The 18,842-nt window shown below is 45.1% G+C and overlaps 1 protein-coding gene across 1 annotated transcript; it reads left to right on the forward strand.

The window, feature by feature from the left end:
* The first annotated feature begins 453 nt into the window (after positions 1–453).
* On the forward strand, positions 454–18,815 carry LOC143769367 (allergin-1-like). The gene is made up of 7 exons (XM_077257844.1): positions 454–499; positions 2,184–2,345; positions 2,496–2,525; positions 6,408–6,686; positions 15,765–16,043; positions 16,184–16,310; positions 18,543–18,815. The coding sequence occupies exons 2-7, from the start codon at positions 2,303–2,305 to the stop codon at positions 18,550–18,552; spliced, it is 768 nt and encodes a 255-aa protein (XP_077113959.1). The 5' UTR covers positions 454–499; positions 2,184–2,302; the 3' UTR covers positions 18,553–18,815.
* The last annotated feature ends 27 nt before the right edge of the window (positions 18,816–18,842 follow it).

Raw genomic sequence — 18,842 nt, forward strand, 5'->3', positions numbered from 1 at the left:
AATTGAATAATGTAACTTTATTGTTCGTTACAAGGACGGGGATACGTGACAACTTTTGTGATGATTATTATCACCAACTCATAAGTGACCCCGCAGGATGGTCAAAACTCTGCCTAACTATGAAGCCATACCATTATTTTCCATTGAATTCAATTAATTGCCACAAAAAGTGGGTCATAAAAAAAGAGAAGCACTGCAGGAAAGGGCCAAAAAAAAAGAGACCGCAGCGCTGCCATGACACATCGCCCATAGCATCCAATCGCTGTCCAGACTTCCATCCTCCAATCACAGCTCTACTATCATTCTTCCAAAGTCTGGCTTCACTTCCTTCAATCACAATTCATCTTTTATTCCTCCAATCACAGTCCAGTTGTCTTTCTTCCAATCACAATCCTGCTTTAATTCTCCAGTGCCCAGTAGTGAGGTGTAAGCAGGCTGGTGATTGGTTGCTATGGACAGTGTAGCGACATGGCAGCCTCGGCCTGTGACCGCGTGTCCTGTGAGACCACCGGCTAATACAGACTTGACTCCCACAGACAAACTTGAATCATGGACCCTTGACCCCCACAGAGAAACTTGAGTCATGGACCCTTGACCCCCACAGAGAAACTTGAGTCATGGACCCTTGACCCACATAGAGACACTTCAGTCATGGACCCTTGACCCCCACAGAGAAACTTGAATCATGGACCCTTGACCCCCACAGAGAAACTTGAGTCATGGACCCTTGACCCCCACAGAGAAACTTGAGTCATGGACCCTTGACCCACATAGAGACACTTCAGTCATGGACCCTTGACCCCCACAGAGAAAATTGAGTCATGGACCCTTGACTCCCACAGACAAACTTGAGTCATGGACCCTTGACTCCCACAGACAAACTTGAGTCATGGACCCTTGACTCCCACAGAGAAAATTGAGTCATGGACCCTTGACACATGAAAGTAAATGAGCTTTGAAGACAAACTGTGGTTAGCTGACAACTTTCCTGATGATCGTGACTATACACACACATACACAATATACACATACATCATGCACACACATACATACCATACACATACACACATACCATACACATGCCATACACACACATACTATTCACATGCCATATCCATACACACACTCCATACACACACATACACAACCGTCATGCAGGCACACATATCATACATGTGCCACACACATACAAACATCCCATACACATACCAAACACACACATACTATACACAAACATGCATATCATACACACACACACACACACACACACACACCATACACATACTATGCTGTATATATATATATATATATATATATATATACACACATACTATACACATTCCATATACATGCACACATACCAAACACACACTATACACAAACATGCATATCATACACACACACACACACCATACACATACTATACTGTATATATATATATATATATATATATATACACACATACTATACACATTCCATATACATGCACACATACCAAACACACACACCATACACACACATACACAAACATAATACACACATACTATACATGTGCCACCTACAGATGCTTCTCACAATATTAGAATATCATCAAAAAGTGAATTTATTTCAGTTCTTCAATGCAAAAAGTGAAACTCATATATTATAGAATCATTACACACAGAGTGATTGATTTCACGTGTTTATTTTTGTTAATGTTGATGATTATGGCTTACAGCCAATGGAAACCCAAAAGTCATTATCTCAGTAAATTAGAATAATTAACAGAAAACACCTGTAAAGGCTTCCTAAGCGCTTATAAAGGTCCCTTAGTCTGTTTCAGTAGCTCCACAATCATGGGGAAGACTCTGACCTGACAGATGTCCAGAAGGCGTCACTGGCACACTCCACAAGGAGGGGAAGCCACAAAAGGTCATTGCTAAAGAAGCCGGCTGTTCAGAGTGCTGTATCCAAGTATATTAATGGAGAGTTGTGTGGAAAAAATGTATCAAAACGTGTGGAATAGACGCTTAAACTCCAACTGGACCCACAGACCCTGGACCAAGCGTGCGGCATCATCCGGTTCCGATGTTTGCACCATCCACAGTGACGTATATTACAGATTACAGCCGTCATGAAACTTCCATATATTGCGCCACGGTAGATGATGTGCTGTAATTAATGGCCGCCCGTTACCTTCTTAGGTGAAGCACAAGATCTAGATGTGACCGCAGCTCCGGTGTGGTGAAGAAACACACAACTTCCTTGTGAGCGACGCTTCCTCTCCCGGGTATCAAAACCGGTGACATCCAGCAGACGGACGATGTGGATCCTGCTCCTCCTGATCTTCTGGACGAGTGCAACAGGTCCTAATGCACAGATCTGACTAGTCACAATATGGGGAAACTACAACTCTCAGCATGCCAGCATTCTGAGAGATGTAGTTTCCCAAAAGCTAGAGGGATTTATAGTCCTGTAATGATGGCCCCTACTAACGTCTGCTCTCCTCATTTCAGTGAGTGTCATCGAGGGACAGATGGCTCCCGGTACGTCCACATTTATATTGTCTGTCCGTGACCATATGTCTAGGGTATAAAATGGGTTTGTAATAACATTCCTGGTGGTCTAGGGTAGTATAAGGATTAATGATAACATCCCTGGTGGTCTAGGATAGTAGGAGGGTTTATGATAACATCCCTGGTGGTCGGAGTAGTAGATGGATTTATGATAACATCTCTGGATCTCTGGTGGTCTAGGGTAGTAGAAGGGTTTATGATAACATCCCTGGTGGTCTAGGGTAGTAAAAAGGTTTATGATAACATCGCTGGTGGTTTAAGGTAGTAGGAGGGTTTATGATCACATCACTGGTGGTCTAGGGTAGTAGAATAGTTAATGATAGCATCCCTGGTGGTCTAGGGTAGTAGAATAGTTAATGATAATATCCCTGGTGGTCTAGGGTAGTAGAATAGTTAATGATAATATCCCTGGTGGTTTAGGGTAGTTGAAGGGTTTGTGATAACATCAGCTGGTAGTCTAAAGTAGTAGAATGGTATATGATAACATTCCTAGTGGTCTAGGGTAGTAGAATGTTAATGATAACATCCCTTGTGGTCTAGGGTAGTAGAAGAGTTTATGATAACATTCCTGGTGGTCTAGGGTAGTAGAATGTTAATGATAATATCCCTTGTGGTCTAGGGTAGTAGAAGAGTTTATGATAACATTCCTGGTGGTCTAGGGTGGTAAAAAGGTTAACAATAACATCCCTGGTGGTCTAGGGGAATCGATACATTCATGATGACATTTCCGGTGGTCTAAGGTAGTAGCTGGGTTAGTGATAACATCTCTGGAGGTCTGCGATAGGGTTTTGGTTAGTGGTACCATCCCTGGTGGTCTGGGACAGGGCTTTGGTCAGTAGTAACATCCTTGGTCACCTAGAAGTAATGATGAAATCCCCGGGGATAGAAGGTACTGAAGGGTTTGTGGTTGTAGATTGCCACATAGATCCTGTATCATCCAATCACAGAAGAACCCAGACACAGAGGCTCTGTGATTGGCTGAAAATGATGTTGCGGTGTCTGTGGTCTATTAGATTTTAGTTGAAGGAGGGGAGATAACAACGGAAACTGGATACTCGTGTAACGTGGCCTGTGGCGGTAGCCGTGGGTGAGGTTCTTGCCTCTTATGTCCTGGCACATTACAGGAAGGTGGGAATCCTCACTAGGCGTGTGGACTTTGTCTAAAGAGGCATCTGACAGGCCTCATGATGCCGGTGACTTGAGCTGACCAGGACCAGATGTTCAACAGTTCTACGAAGGCGACCACCGCTCAGTATGGCTGGTACTTTGCTTCTCAGCTCACTGACGCCTTGGAACTCCCGCACAGGACACTCTCTTCATCTCACGTTCCCTTTTCGCCCATGATACAGGTGACTTCAGCTGGCCAGGACCAGATGTTCAACAGTTCTATGAGGGCGACCACCACTCAATATGGCCGGTACTTTGCTTCAAAGCTCGCCGACGCCTTGGAACTCCTGCCTGCGACACTGTCTTTGCACTCATGTTCCCTTTTCCCCCCATGATACCAGTGACTTCGGCTGGCCAGGACCAGATGTTCAACACTTCAATGAGGTCAACCACCACTCAATATGGCCGGTACTTTGCTTCTCAGCTCTCTGATGCCTTGGAACTCCTGTCCGGGACACTCTCTTGGTCCCATGTACCCTTTTCCCCCATGATACCGGTGACTTCGGCTGGCTAGGACCAGATGTTCAACAGTTCTATGAGGGCGACCACCGCTCAATGTGGCTGGTACTTTGCTTCTCATCTCGCTGACACCTTGGTACTCCTGTCCGGGACACTCTCTTTGTCTCACGTTCCCTTCCCCCCCCCCCCCCATAATACCGGTGACTTCAGCTGGCCAGTACTAGATGTCAAACAGTTCAATGAGGGCGACCACCACTCAATATGGCCGGTACTTTGGTTCTCAGCTCGCTGACGCCTTGAAACTCTCACCCAGGACACTCTTTTTGTCTCACGTTCCCTTTTCCCCCCATGATACCGGTGAATTTGGCTGGCCAGGACCAGATGTTCAACAGTTCATTGAGGGCGACCACCACTCTATATGGCTGGTACTTTGTTTCTCAGCTCTCTGATGCCTTGGAACTCCCGCCCGGGGCACTCTTCATATCACATTCTCTGTTCCGCTCTTGCAATGCCTCTCAATCCAACAAGGGGAAGTGCAATGAGTGCAACAAAACTGGGGGAGACAACAAATTCAGCCATTTGTAGTTATCAGGTTACTGGAGTCCCGGGCTTTTAGACCATAGGTCCACTGGACTTGATCCTTCTGGAACTTTGGAACTGATCCAGACACGAGTGTGCAATGGGCACAACATGAACTTCCTCCAGCTCCCGACTCCCTTTTCCTTTCTCCTCACTGGTCTTCCTCTGACCTTGCTCAGACCCAGGTTTTTCATCTTGACCCAACCTCTTGTACATATGCAGCTGGGTCACATAAACAGCAGCTTTATTGGCCACTGTGAGCCAGCAGTCCCTAGCTCCTCAGAGGAACTTTGGAGACTTGGTGTTGCCCTCCTAATATCTTCCTCCATTTGAGCCCTGAGGAATTAAGGAATAAGGGCTCTAGGAACAGGAGCCTTCATCTGGGGCTGCGCTGCCGCTGGCTATTCTTTGATCTCCGGCCCCATCTTCACCCTGGAGACAGCCACCGCAAACCACCCCTGTGGGCCATTTTCTTTAAGGAACTGCACCCATTCTCCGGGCTGCAGACTCTGGGAATGAGAGGAGAAGGGACTCTGCTGGACTAAACGAGCGTTCATGTAACCGTATGCTTGGTGCACTCCTCTTCCAGAAAGTTGTATCCTCTCTTCCGGTCGAAGAATAGGACCTTCCCACATTTCATATACCTCACAAGATCTTCACCCTTGAGGCCATCTAACTAGGCTCGCACCCATTCCTTCCTCCTTTTTCGACCCAGACGTGATCCACCGTGCCTCGGTAATATGGGGTGCTCTCCCAGGGGTGAGGTCTGCTTTGGGGATCGGTGAAAAACTCACTGGGGTCTGGGATTTTAAGGCTTCCAGTCACCTGGTTCATCCATGGGCCATGAACCAGGCTAAGATCACAGGCTCAACATCCGTCTCGCCCCTCTGGCTCTACTTCAGGCTCCGCCAGGCCAAGAGGTATTGCCTCTTCCTTCCCTGCTCCTTCTTTCACTGGGTGGGGTCTTCTACTCTTCTTAAGCACTCTATCCCCATTTTTACCAATGCCTCCTTCGTCATGTATCACTTGGCGGGTCTTCTCCTTCCACTTTACCCTACCGGGGCGTGCACCGCATATTCTGGGTTAGCATTTCTAGATAAGACACTCCCTTAGGTATTGGAGAGCTGGATGATCTTTTGTGCCCTTTTGTGTCTTGTACCCCCACTTGAGGCCATATGGCTAGGCTTCCTGTCTCTGCACCCATATCCAGTGCATCATTCTGTCCTTCTGTCACTTCTCTTTTCTTTATTCCGGATCTCGCTATCCACTGTCTCAGTCTCCCCTCACGTCAGGAACACCCACGTCATGCATCTCTGCTGACTAGTCAGACCTCTGCTTCTGGCACATGCTGGACCCTATCTAGCTTCCTGACAGGAAACTGGTTCTGTCGCTTCACCTTATCCCCTCCCACTCTGGGCTAGTCCCAAATATTGATCTAAACTCTCCCTACTGTCGGGCAGAATATAATCTATCACTAATACTGCATGTCATAATAAAAATTATATATCACAACAATGCTCATATCTTCAAGCTGGAACATGGGCAGTATGTCCATCTCCTTGCACTTGTTTTAAGATCCGTGTCGCGCAAGTTTGACCCCCTGTATCTCTAGGAGGTGTTGTTATCTAATGTGTATCTGTGTTTCAGAAGTTTTGTCACAGACGGTGTTGATGGTGAAATCTGTCTACACGATGACTGGGGACACAGAGACGATTCATTGCGTCTGCAGGAGCGGATCTCTCCCCATCACTTACACCTTATTCCTCAATCAGATGACCGTGGGTAAAAGGACGGTGTCAAAGGAGAGAGAGGCCGCCTTCAATGTCACCATCTACGATGACACGAGACTGGGACCTTATAAATGTAAAGCAAACAACAGCCTGAAGTATTCGCCATACAGTGTGGGGTTCTCCTTTATACTGCAGGGTAAGTGTAGTATACAGCCCCAAATAAAAGGATATCAAATGTAATACTGCCCCTATGTACAAGAATATAACTACTATAATGCTGCCCCTATGTACAAGAATATAACTACTAAAATACTGCCCCCTATATACAAGAATATAACTACTATAATACTGCTCCTATGTACAAGAATATGACTACTTTAATACTGCCCCTATGTACAAGAATATAACTACTATAATACTGCTCCTATGTACAAGAATATAACTACTATAATACTGCTCCTATGTACAAGAATATAACTACTATAATACTGCTCCCTATGTACAAGAATATAACTACTATAATACTGCTCCTATGTGCAAGAATATAACTACTATAATACTGCTCCTATGTACAAGAATATAACTACTATAATACTGCTCCCTATGTACAAGAATATAACTACTATAATACTGCTCCTATGTACAAGAATATAACTACTATAATACTGCCCCCTATGTACAAGAATATAACTACTATAATACTGCCCCCTATGTACAAGAATATAACTACTATAATACTGGTACTATGTACAAGAATATAACTACTATAATACTGCCCCCTATGTACAAGAATATAACTACTATAATACTGCTCCCTATGTACAAGAATATAACTACTGTAATACTGCCTCATGTACAAGAATATAACTACTATAATACTGCTCCCTATATACAAGAATATAACTAATATAATACTGCCCCTATGTACAAGAATATAACTACTATAATAATGCCCCCTATGTACAAGAATATAACTACTATAATACTGCCCCTATGTACAATAATATAACTACTATAATACTGCTCCTATGTACATGAATATAACTACTATAATACTGCTCCTATGTACAAGAATATAACTACTGTAATACTGCCCCTATATACAAGAATATAACTACTATAATACTGCCCCCTATGTACAAGAATATAACTACTATAATACTGCCCCCTATGTACAAGAATATAACTACTATAATACTGCCCCTATGTACAATAATATAACTACTATAATACTGCCCCTATGTACAAGAATATACTATAATACTGCTCCTATGTACAAGAATATGCCTACTATAATACTGCCCCTATGTACAAGAATATAACTACTATAATACTGCTCCTACGTACAAGAATATAACTACTATAATACTGCCCCTATGTACAAGAATATAACTACTATAATACTGCCCCCTATATACAATAATATAACTACTATAATACTGCTCCTATGTACAGGAATATAACTACTATAATACTGCTCCTATGTACAAGAATATAACTACTATAATACTGCCCCTATGTACAAGAATATACTATAATACTGCTCCTATGTACAAGAATATAACTACTATAATACTGTCCCTATGTACAAGAATATAACTACTATAATACTGCCCCATGTACAATAATATAACTACTATAATACTGCTCCTATGTACAGGAATATAACTACTATATTACTGCTCTTATGTACAAGAATATAACTACTATAATACTGCCCCTATGTACAAGAATATAACTACTATAATACTGCCCCCTATATACAAGAATATAACTACTATAATACTGCCCCCTATGTACAAGAATATAACTACTATAATACTGCCCCCTATGTACAAGAATATATCTACTATAATACTGCCCCTATGTACAAGAATATAACTACTATAATACTGCTCCTATGTACAAGAATATAACTACTATAATACTGCCCCCTATTATTATTATTTATTTATATAGCACCATTGATTCCATGGTGCTGTACATGAGAAGGGGTTACATACAAGTTACAGATATTACTTACAGTAAACTAACAATGACAGACTGATACAGAGGGGCGAGGACCCTGCCCTTGCGGGCTTACATTCTACAGGATTATGGGGAAGGAGGCAATAGGTTGAGGGTTGCAGGAGTTCTGGTGTTGGTGAGGTGGTAGCTTCGGTAGTGGTCAGGAGGCAGCGGGGTCAGTGCAGACTGTAGGCTTTCCTGAAGAGGTGGGTTTTCAGGTTCCGTCTGAAGGATCCAAATGTGGTTGATAGTCGGACGTGTTGGGGCAGAGAATTCCAGAGGATGGGGGATATTCGGGAGAAGTCTTGGAGGCGGTTGGGTGAGGAGCGGATAAGTGTGAAGGAGAGAAGGAGGTCTTGGGAGGACCGGAGATTATGTGAGGGAAGATATCGGGAGATTAGTTCAGAGATATATGGAGGAGACAGGTTTTGGATGGCTTTGTAGGTCAGTATTAGTAATTTTAACTGGATACGCTGAGAGAATGGGAGCCAGTGAAGAGATTTGCAGAGGGGGGAAGCAGAGGAGTAGCGAGGAGAGAGAAGAATTAGTCAGGCAGCAGAGTTAAGGATGGACTGGAGAGGTGTGTTATAATGCGGTGACCTTGGAGCCGCATGAGAGACTTTCTCAGGAGTAGGTGGTACCTGTACTGACCGCAACCCCTAAACTAACACCGCAACTAGAAGTAGCCGTGGGATGTACCTAACACGTCCTAGACACCTCGACACAGCCGGAGGACTAAATACCCCTATAGATGGAAATGGGAATTCTATCTTGCCTCAGAGCAGAACCCCAAAAGATAGGCAGCCCCCCACAAATATTGACTGTGAGTATAAGAGGAAAAACACACGCAGGCAGAAAAACAGGATTTAGCAAAAGAGGCACTTCTAGCTAAATAGAAAAGGATAGGACAGAATTCTAAGCGGTCAGTATTAAAATCCTAAAAATATCCACAGCAGATAATACAAATATTCTACATCTAACTAAAGACATAGAAAGTATATCTGCATCTCCTGAGAATCCAGCATGACTGAAAAATCCAAACAAAGTCTAAGCTGGACAAAAACACAATGAATTGCACTGAATTGCAAAGCACACTGCATGTGTGCACAGAGACAAAAACCAGACACTTATCTTAGATGAATTGGCAGCAGGGCATGAGGAGCCAGAGAGAGATGCAATCCCTCCAAGTACAATGGACAACTGGCATGGACTCATGGATTCTGCAGACCTAAATACCTAATAGAGCTGCAATCAGCAGAAACACCTGCCCGGATTACAACCCCAAGACAACTGCACTACCACCAACAACCACCGGAGGGAGCCCAAGAGCAGAATTCACAACAGTACCCCCCCCTTGAAGAGGGGTCACCGAACCCTCACCAGAGCCCCCAGGCCGATCAGGACAAGCCAGATGAAAGGCACGGACCAAATCAGCAGCATGGACATCAGAGGCAAAAACCCAATAATTATCCTCCTGGCCATAACCCTTCTATTTGACAAGGTACTGAAGCCTCCGCCTCGAAAAGCGAGAATCCAAAATCTTCTCAACCACATACTCCAACTCCCCATCAACCAACACAGGAGCAGGAGGATCAACCGAGGGAATAACGGGCACCACATATTTCCGCAATAAAGATCTATGGAAAACATTATGGATGGCAAAAGAGGACGGAAGGGCCAAACTCAGAAATCCTATAAGGACCAATAAACCGAGGCTTAAACTTAGGGGAAGAAACCTTCATAGGAACATGACGGGAAGACAACCAGACCAAATCCCCAACCCGAAGTCGGGAACCAACACACCGACGACGGTTAGCAAAACGCTGAGCCTCTTCCTGAGACAACACCAAATTGTCCACCACATGAGCCCAAATCTGCTGCAACCTGTCAACCACAGAATCCACACCAGGACAATCAGAAGGTTCAACTTGCCCCGAAGAAAAACGAGGATGAAAACCAAAATTACAAAAGAAGGGCGAAACCAAGGTAGCCGAACTAGCCCGATTATTAAGGGCAAACTCGGCCAATGGCAAGAAAGCCACCCAATCATCCTGATCAGCAGACACAAAGCAACTCAAATAAGTTTCCAAAGTCTGATTAGTTCGCTCGGTCTGGCCATTTGTCTGAGGATGAAATGCAGAAGAAAAAGACAAATCAATGCCCAGCCTAGCACAAAAGGCCCGCCAAAACCTAGAAACAAACTGGGAACCTCTGTCGGACACAATATTCTCCGGAATACCATGCAAACGAACCACATGCTGAAAAAACAACGGAACCAAATCAGAAGAGGAAGGCAATTTAGGCAAAGGCACCAGAAGAACCATCTTAGAGAAACGGTCACAAACCACCCAGATAACCGACATCCTCTGGGAAACCGGAAGATCTGAAATAAAATCCATAGAAATATGCGTCCAGGGCCTCTCAGGGACCGGCAAGGGCAAAAGCAACCCACTAGCACGGGAACAACAAGGCTTGGCCCGCGCACAAGTCCCACAGGACTGCACAAAAGAACGCACATCACGTGACAAAGAAGGCCACCAAAAGGATCTACCAACCAAATCTCTGGTACCAAAAATACCAGGATGACCAGCCAACACAGAACAGTGAACCTCAGATATCACTCTACTAGTCCATCTATCAGGAACAAACAGTTTCCCCACAGGACAGCGGTCAGGTTTGTCAGCCTGAAATTCCTGCAGAACCCGTCGCAAATCAGGGGAAATGGCAGAAAGGACCACCCCTTCCTTCAGAATGCCAACCGGCTCAAATACCTCAGGAGAATCAGGCAAAAAACTCCTAGAGAGGGCATCAGCCTTAACATTCTTAGAACCCGGAAGATACGAGACCACGAAATCAAAACGGGAGAAAAACAGGGACCATCGAGCCTGTTTAGGATTCAGCCGCTTGGCAGATTCGAGGTAAATCAGATTTTTATGATCGGTCAAGACCACAATACGGTGCTTGGCTCCCTCAAGCCAATGTCGCCACTCCTCAAACGCCCACTTCATAGCCAACAACTCCCGATTGCCGACATCATAATTGCGTTCAGCAGGCGAAAACTTACGGGAAAAGAAGGCACACGGTTTCATCAAGGAGCCATCAGAATTCCTCTGAGACAAAATGGCCCCTGCCCCAATCTCAGAAGTGTCAACCCAACCTGAAATGGAAGAGAAACATCTGGCTGACGCAACACCGGGGCAGAAGTAAATCGGCGTTTAAGCTCCTGAAAGGCAGAGACAGCCACAGGGGACCAATTCGTTACATCAGCGCCTTTCTTCGTCAAATCGGTCAGGGGTTTAACCACACTGGAGAAGTTAGCAATGAAACGGCGATAAAAATTAGCAAAGCCCAAAAATTTCTGAAGGCTCTTCACGGATGTGGGTTGAATCCAATCATGAATGGCCTGAACCTTAACCGGATCCATCTCTATAGATGAGGGAGAAAAAATAAAGCCCAAAAAAGAAACCTTCTGCACTCCAAAAAGGCACTTAGACCCCTTCACAAACAAAGTATTATCACAAAGGATCTGAAATACCATCCTGACCTGTTTCACATGAGACTCCCAATCATCGGAAAAAATTAAGATGTCATCCAAATATACAATCATGAATTTATCAAGATAATTCCAGAAGATATCATGCATGAAGGACTGAAAAACAGATGGAGCATTAGAGAGCCCGAGTGGCATCACAAGGTATTCAAAATGGCCTTCGGGCGTATTAAACGCAGTTTTCCATTCGTCACCCTGCTTAATACGAACAAGATTATATGCCCCCCGAAGGTCAATTTTAGTAAACCAACTAGCCCCCTTAATCCTGGCAAACAAATTGGAAAGCAAAGGTAAAGAGTATTGAAACTTGACCGTGATCTTATTCAAGAAGCGATAATCAATACAGGGTCTCAAGGAGCCATCCTTCTTAGCAACAAAAAAGAATCCCGCTCCCAACGGTGAAGAAGATGGCCGAATATGCCCTTTCTCCAAAGACTCCTTAACATAACTCCACATGGCGGTATGTTCAGGCACAGACAGGTTGAAAAGTCGGCCCTTAGGAAACTTACAGCCTGGAATCAAGTCAATAGCACAATCACAGTCCCTATGCGGTGGAAGGGAACTGGACTTGGGCTCATCGAATACATCCTGAAAATCAGAAAAAAACTCTGGAACTTCAGAAGAGGAGGAAGAGGAGATTGACATCACAGGAACGTCATTATGAACCCCCTGACAACCCCAACTAGTCACAGACATAGACTTCCAATCCAACACAGGATTATGTATCTGCAACCATGGAAAACCCAGCACAATAGCATCATGCAAATTATGCAACACCAGAAAACGACAATCTTCCTGATGGGCTGGCGCCATGCACATGGTCACCTGTGTCCAAAACTGGGGTTTATTTTTAGCCAAAGGTGTAGCATCAATGCCCCTTAAAGGAATAGGGTTCTGCAAAGACTGCAAGGGGAAACCACAACGCCTGGCAAATTCAAAGTCCATTAAGTTCAAAGCGGCGCCTGAATCCACAAACGCCATGACAGAAAATGACGACAATGAGCAGATCAAGGTCACAGATAACAGAAATTTAGGTTGTACAGTTCCGATGGTAACTGAACTTGCGATTCTCTTTGTACGCTTTGGGCAGACTGAAATGACATGAGAAGCATCGCCACAATAAAAACACAACCTATTCTGACGTCTGAATCCCCGTTGTTCCATTCTAGACAGAATCCTATCACACTGCATAGGCTCAGGCATCTGCTCTGAGGACAACGCCACAGCGCGCACAGTTCTGCGCTCCCACAAGCGCCGATCAATCTGAATGGCCAGAGACATAGAATCGCTCAGACCAACAGGCGTGGGAAAGCCCACCATAACATCCTTAACAGATTCAGAAAGACCCTTTCTGAAAATTGCCGCCAAAGCATCCTCATTCCATTTAGTTAGCACAGACCATGTTCTAAATTTCTGACAATACAATTCTGCCGCTTCTTGACCCTGAGACAGGGCCAACAAGGTCTTCTCCGCTTGATCCACAGAATTTGGTTCATCATATAATAATCCTAGAGCCTGAAAAAAGGCATCTACATTAAGCAAGGCCGGATTCCCAGATTCCAGGGAAAATGCCCAATCCTGAGGGTCGCCACGCAGCAGGGAGATGACAATTTTAACCTGCTGAATGGGATCACCAGAGGAACGAGGCTTCAGAGCAAAAAACAGTTTACAATTGTTTTTAAAACTCAAAAATTTGGACCTGTCCCCAAAAAACAAATCAGGAGTAGGAATCCTAGGTTCTAAAAGCGGAGTCTGAACAATATAATCAGAAATACCCTGTACCTTAGTAGCAAGCTGGTCTATACGAGAAACTAATCCCTGAACATCCATGCTAGCACAAGACTCCTCAGTCACCCAGAGGAAAAGAGAGAAGAAAAGACAAAGCAGGCTACAGAAAAAAAAATGGCTCTTTCTTCCCTTCTTCTGAGATGCATTTAACTCATTGATGGCCAGTTGTACTGTTATGATCCGGTGACCTTGGAGCCGCATGAGAGACTTTCTCAGGAGTAGGTGGTACCTGTACTGACCGCAACCCCTAAACTAACACCGCAACTAGAAGTAGCCGTGGGATGTACCTAACACGTCCTAGACACCTCGACACAGCCGGAGGACTAAATACCCCTATAGATGGAAATGGGAATTCTATCTTGCCTCAGAGCAGAACCCCAAAGGATAGGCAGCCCCCCACAAATATTGACTGTGAGTATAAGAGGAAAAACACATGCAGGCAGAAAAACAGGATTTAGCAAAAGAGGCACTTCTAGCTAAATAGAAAAGGATAGGACAGAATTCTAAGCGGTCAGTATTAAAATCCTAAAAATATCCACAGCAGATAATACAAATATTCTACATCTAACTAAAGACATAGAAAGTATATCTGCATCTCCTGAGAATCCAGCATGACTGAAAAATCCAAACAAAGTCTAAGCTGGACAAAAACACAATGAATTGCACTGAATTGCAAAGCACACTGCATGTGTGCACAGAGACAAAAACCAGACACTTATCTTAGATGAATTGGCAGCAGGGCATGAGGAGCCAGAGATAGATGCAATCCCTCCAAGTACAATGGACAACTGGCATGGACTCATGGATCCTGCAGACCTAAATACCTAATAGAGCTGCAATCAGCAGAAACACCTGCCCGGATTACAACCCCAAGACAACTGCACTACCACCAACAACCACCGGAGGGAGCCCAAGAGCAGAATTCACAACAGAGGTGCAAGGGTGTTACCAGGGAGGCCACAGAAAAGGATGTTGCAGTAGTCAAGGCGGGAGATGATGAGGGCATGCACAAGCATTTTAGTAGATTGACGGTTGAGGAAAGGACGGATTCTGGAGATACTTTTGAGCTGGAGGCGACAGGAGGTGGAGAGAGCTTGGATGTGCAGTTTGAAGGACTGGGCAGAGTCAAAGGTTACTCTGAGGCAGTGGACTTCCGGTACGGGGGAAAGCGTGATGTCGTTAATTGTGATAGATAGGTCAGGTAAGGAAGATCTATGGGATGGAGGAAAGATGATGAGTTCAGATTTGTCCACATTGAGTTTGAGGAAGCGAGAGGAGAAGGAGGATATGGCTGATAGACACTACGGGATTCTGGACAGCAGAGCGGTAAAGTCTGAGCCAGAGAAGTAGACCTGAGTGTCATCAGCATAAAGGTGTTACTTGAAACCATGAGACTTTATGAGTTGTCCAAGGCCAAGTGTATAGATTGAGATGAGATGGGGTCCTAGAACAGAGCCTTCGGGGACTCCAAAAGAGAGAGGGTGGGATGAGGAGGTAGTGTGGGAGTGGGAGACGCTGAATGTGCGGTTGGAAAGGTACGAGGAGATCCAGGATAGGGCGAGGTCTTTGATGCCAAAGGAGGAGAGGATCTGTAGTAGGAGGCAGTGGTCAACTGTGTCGAAAGCAGAGGACAGGTCTAGAAAGAGGAGTACAGAGTATTGTCCGTTAGCTTTGGCTGTAAGTAGGTCGTTAGTGATTTTGGTCAGGGCTGTCTCAGTTGAGTGATGGGGGCGGAAACCAGATTGTAGATTGTCAAAGAGCAAGTTAGATGAGAGGTGGGAGGAAAGTTCAGGAGAGTTTGGAAGCAAATGGGAGCTGTGATATTGGGCGATAGCTGGACATACCTATGTGTGGTTGTGTAGAACACTATATGGCGGAATGTTTGAGATGTTATGAGACTTTTTTGAATCCTCTTTTCTTATCCGCTAGAGAAACTTTCAATACCGCACGTGACCGTTAACTCTTTCCTCACAACCATCGGGAGCTTGGAGCCCATAGTTTGTAGTTCTGCCCTTGGATCTCCACCGGTCACTTACTCGCTGCGTCTCGGTAATGCAGTCATCAGCTCCGCAACCGTGTGGAAAGAGAGAAGCGCCACGTTTTACGCCAGCATCCACAATGTTCCCAGCCTCGGACCGTACACGTGTGCTGCTAACCGCAGTGACTACGAAGTTGTGCTCAGTGATCAGTTCAGCTTTGTGTTATCCGGTGAGGATCGGAGGCTCCTGGTTTCTGGGGTGGTGGTTACAGATCACAGATAAGCCTGTACAAGGGCAGCCCCCCATCCCGTGGCAGCGGGGGATGTACACATTTCTGGCTCTGTGTTACCGCTGATACTCTCTCTGCAGGACCCACCTCCCCCTGGCTCCTCCTCGGTATCCGGCTCCTCATCTTCATTAACCTCCTGCTTCTGACCCTGACGGTGCAGATGATGGCGTATTCCTGCCGACAGCGTCGGGAGAAAGTGGCTCCGGGGTAATGACGTCTATGATGACGGTCCTGTCACTGTTCCTCAGCTCCTCCCACTTGTCATGCTCTTGTTCTCTTAATCTCAGTGACAGTCTGAAGGAAGCTAAATTGTATGGGGCTGTAATGAAGTGGCAAGTCTGTGCTACCTGGAGTGGCAGACTACTATATGACAGTGTCACTATAATATAAATATGCCATATTCTGAGTATAGTTCTAGAAGGTTCTATGGCTTTATAGACACACACTGTGGGCTTTTTGACCCCCCTCCCAGCTCCTTCTCACTACACACTTTGTGCAAAGTGATACTAGTGTGCTAGCAGCCCCCCACTGAGTAGTTTATGGCCCTAAGCTGGCTGAAGGCAGTTGTGGAAACATGTGCTCTTGTTTATTTAAAAAATTAATAGTAGGGCATTACTTGCCCCCAATTAGTGATAGAGATATAAAAGTTACATATTCCGAATGTCAACCGATAGATCTATAGCCCAGTGAAATCTCTAGGATCCAAACCCAACAAAATCCAAGGAATGGATTTCTCTGTAAGCAGGTCATGTATCCAATTTGTGTTTATACTTAAATGAACCCCCATGTAATGCTGAGCATAATGATAATTTGGTCTTTCTTCTACGAGGTTCACCCTAATAGATATGGGTAATAGAGTATTTCATAACTGTTCAGAAATGGGAGTTCCCCAACCACACAGTGGGGTCAGCACAGTGAGAGAGCCTTAAGTTTGAGCACAAGTATGAGACACAGAGGCGGGACTAGAGCCCCCTCTCTCTTCCTCTGTCTCTCTTGGCCTGGGAAGTCACCTAGCAGATACTGTGCCTGATGCATTGGGACATATGCTCCTCCTCCTCCCTGCCGCATGGCTTACCGTGGAATGACATAAGACAACTGTAAGTTTATTTTTACCTTTAATCCCTTTTATTTTGTAATCGTTCTGTACATACTATAATTATCTCATCTTGTAATATCATTTTTATACTTTTTGTAAACACTGCCTAATCTTTTTGGAGTAAAAGCTATAATATTTACTAGTCTCGTTCTCCTTGCTCTAAAGCGTACCTCCAACGGCCTCTGAAGTAAATCACGCTATTGATTAGGTTGGCTCCTGACCCGCTATTAATCATAGTAATAGGAGCTAGTGGCAGCAAAGCGTTCTGATCTGGTTGGGCAAAATTGGCAGCGACGGACGGCGTTTGATAATTATAATTCCTGCCTGAGTGGGAGTAGTTATATCGCCATTGCTGCAGAGTGCCCAATAGCCAGTACATAGCAAGGCAGCCTTTCTGGCAACTAATTATCCTACGTGCAGTTCCCTGACTGACCTGAGGGTAAGGGGGGCACCAGAGAGCTGCCAGTTCCAAACCAGAAATGGGAAGTGGGATGTAAATAAATCTCTGAAGGAACTGGGGCAACCAAATACCCCCGATTCATGACAGAGATTCAACGAGTCTGTCCAGCAAGGAGAGACAGGCTATCATGTAGCATATTTGTATCCTGGAGAGGCAATCCATTGTACAGCAGATCAAGCATGTCTGCCTTTTCAGGTTTCACAGACTTGTTGTGTCTGCTATACAGTCAACTGCCTCTCTGGGCTGCACAGTCTGCTGCACTCCCTGTGATCACTTCTGCACATGTTGATGCATGCTCACTAGAAAGGACGTGCACGGCAGCCTGCAGGAAAGAGCAGTTTGTTGTGTGTGGAGGAAAATACTCTCCTGACCAGAGGCATAGTTATGAGTCAACCCCCTTATCTGGGTAACACCGCAGTGGGCACCTTAGTGGGTGACTCCTGAACAAGCAGCAGTACTGGCTGTCTTCTTGACATTAATATGCAAATGAGGCTGAAGAGCTATGGTAGATCCGAAGCCTCTGTCACTCCAGCTCTATTCCCCGCCTCCTCCTGCACAACTGACAGCTTTTCTACCTGCAGTCACACGGCGCAGAGACTATCAGTCAGGCAGGATGAAGCGGCACAGGGCGGAAATAAGAATGACAGAGGATTGGGAAGAGCTTCCAGCGCCAAAAGCACTTCAGCCTCATTTGCATATCCATTCAAACTCCGATCTCGAAGGAACGTATTTTCTATGAAAGAGGTATTGCTAGATTGCAGCAAAAACATGACGATTGCATCGTGTGAACATGCCCCAAGAATTGACATCCTGGTGTCACCAGCAGTGATGGGGGGCGCTCTTGTTCCCTTCCAGCATTCAGCTATTCTTTTCTTTTGCACAGACGTGCCTGACACGGACAAGCTGTCGTCAGAGGATTTCCAGACATCTACATGTGGACGGCGGCTGGACACACAATGAATGATAAGTTTATAAATCCTGAAATCACAAAGGTCTCTTTCGGGCGCGAACCCAGTGATCAGAGCTTCACTTTAATACTCTGTGCTGCTGGAAGGGGATCCTGCTCCTGCCACTGTATAACTCACCTTAAAGGGAATGTGTTAGCGATGGTCCTTCCTGAGCCGTCTTTGGAAGCTGAGTAAAATGACACCTTTATATCTGCGATCCGATGTCTTATTCCAGA

This window comes from Ranitomeya variabilis, chromosome 4, assembly GCF_051348905.1.
Source record: "Ranitomeya variabilis isolate aRanVar5 chromosome 4, aRanVar5.hap1, whole genome shotgun sequence".
Taxonomy (NCBI): domain Eukaryota; kingdom Metazoa; phylum Chordata; class Amphibia; order Anura; family Dendrobatidae; genus Ranitomeya; species Ranitomeya variabilis.

What these genes read in the sequence shown, in the direction of transcription:
- LOC143769367 (XM_077257844.1), top strand. Translation starts at nt 2,303, where the DNA reads ATGTGGATCCTGCTCCTCCTGATCTTCTGGACGAGTGCAACAG. An exon ending in CGAGGGACAGATGGCTCCCG is followed by an intron (nt 2,526 to 6,407) that starts GTACGTCCACAT and finishes TCTGTGTTTCAG; the next exon opens with AAGTTTTGTCACAGACGGTG. An exon ending in GTTCTCCTTTATACTGCAGG is followed by an intron (nt 6,687 to 15,764) that starts GTAAGTGTAGTA and finishes CTTATCCGCTAG; the next exon opens with AGAAACTTTCAATACCGCAC.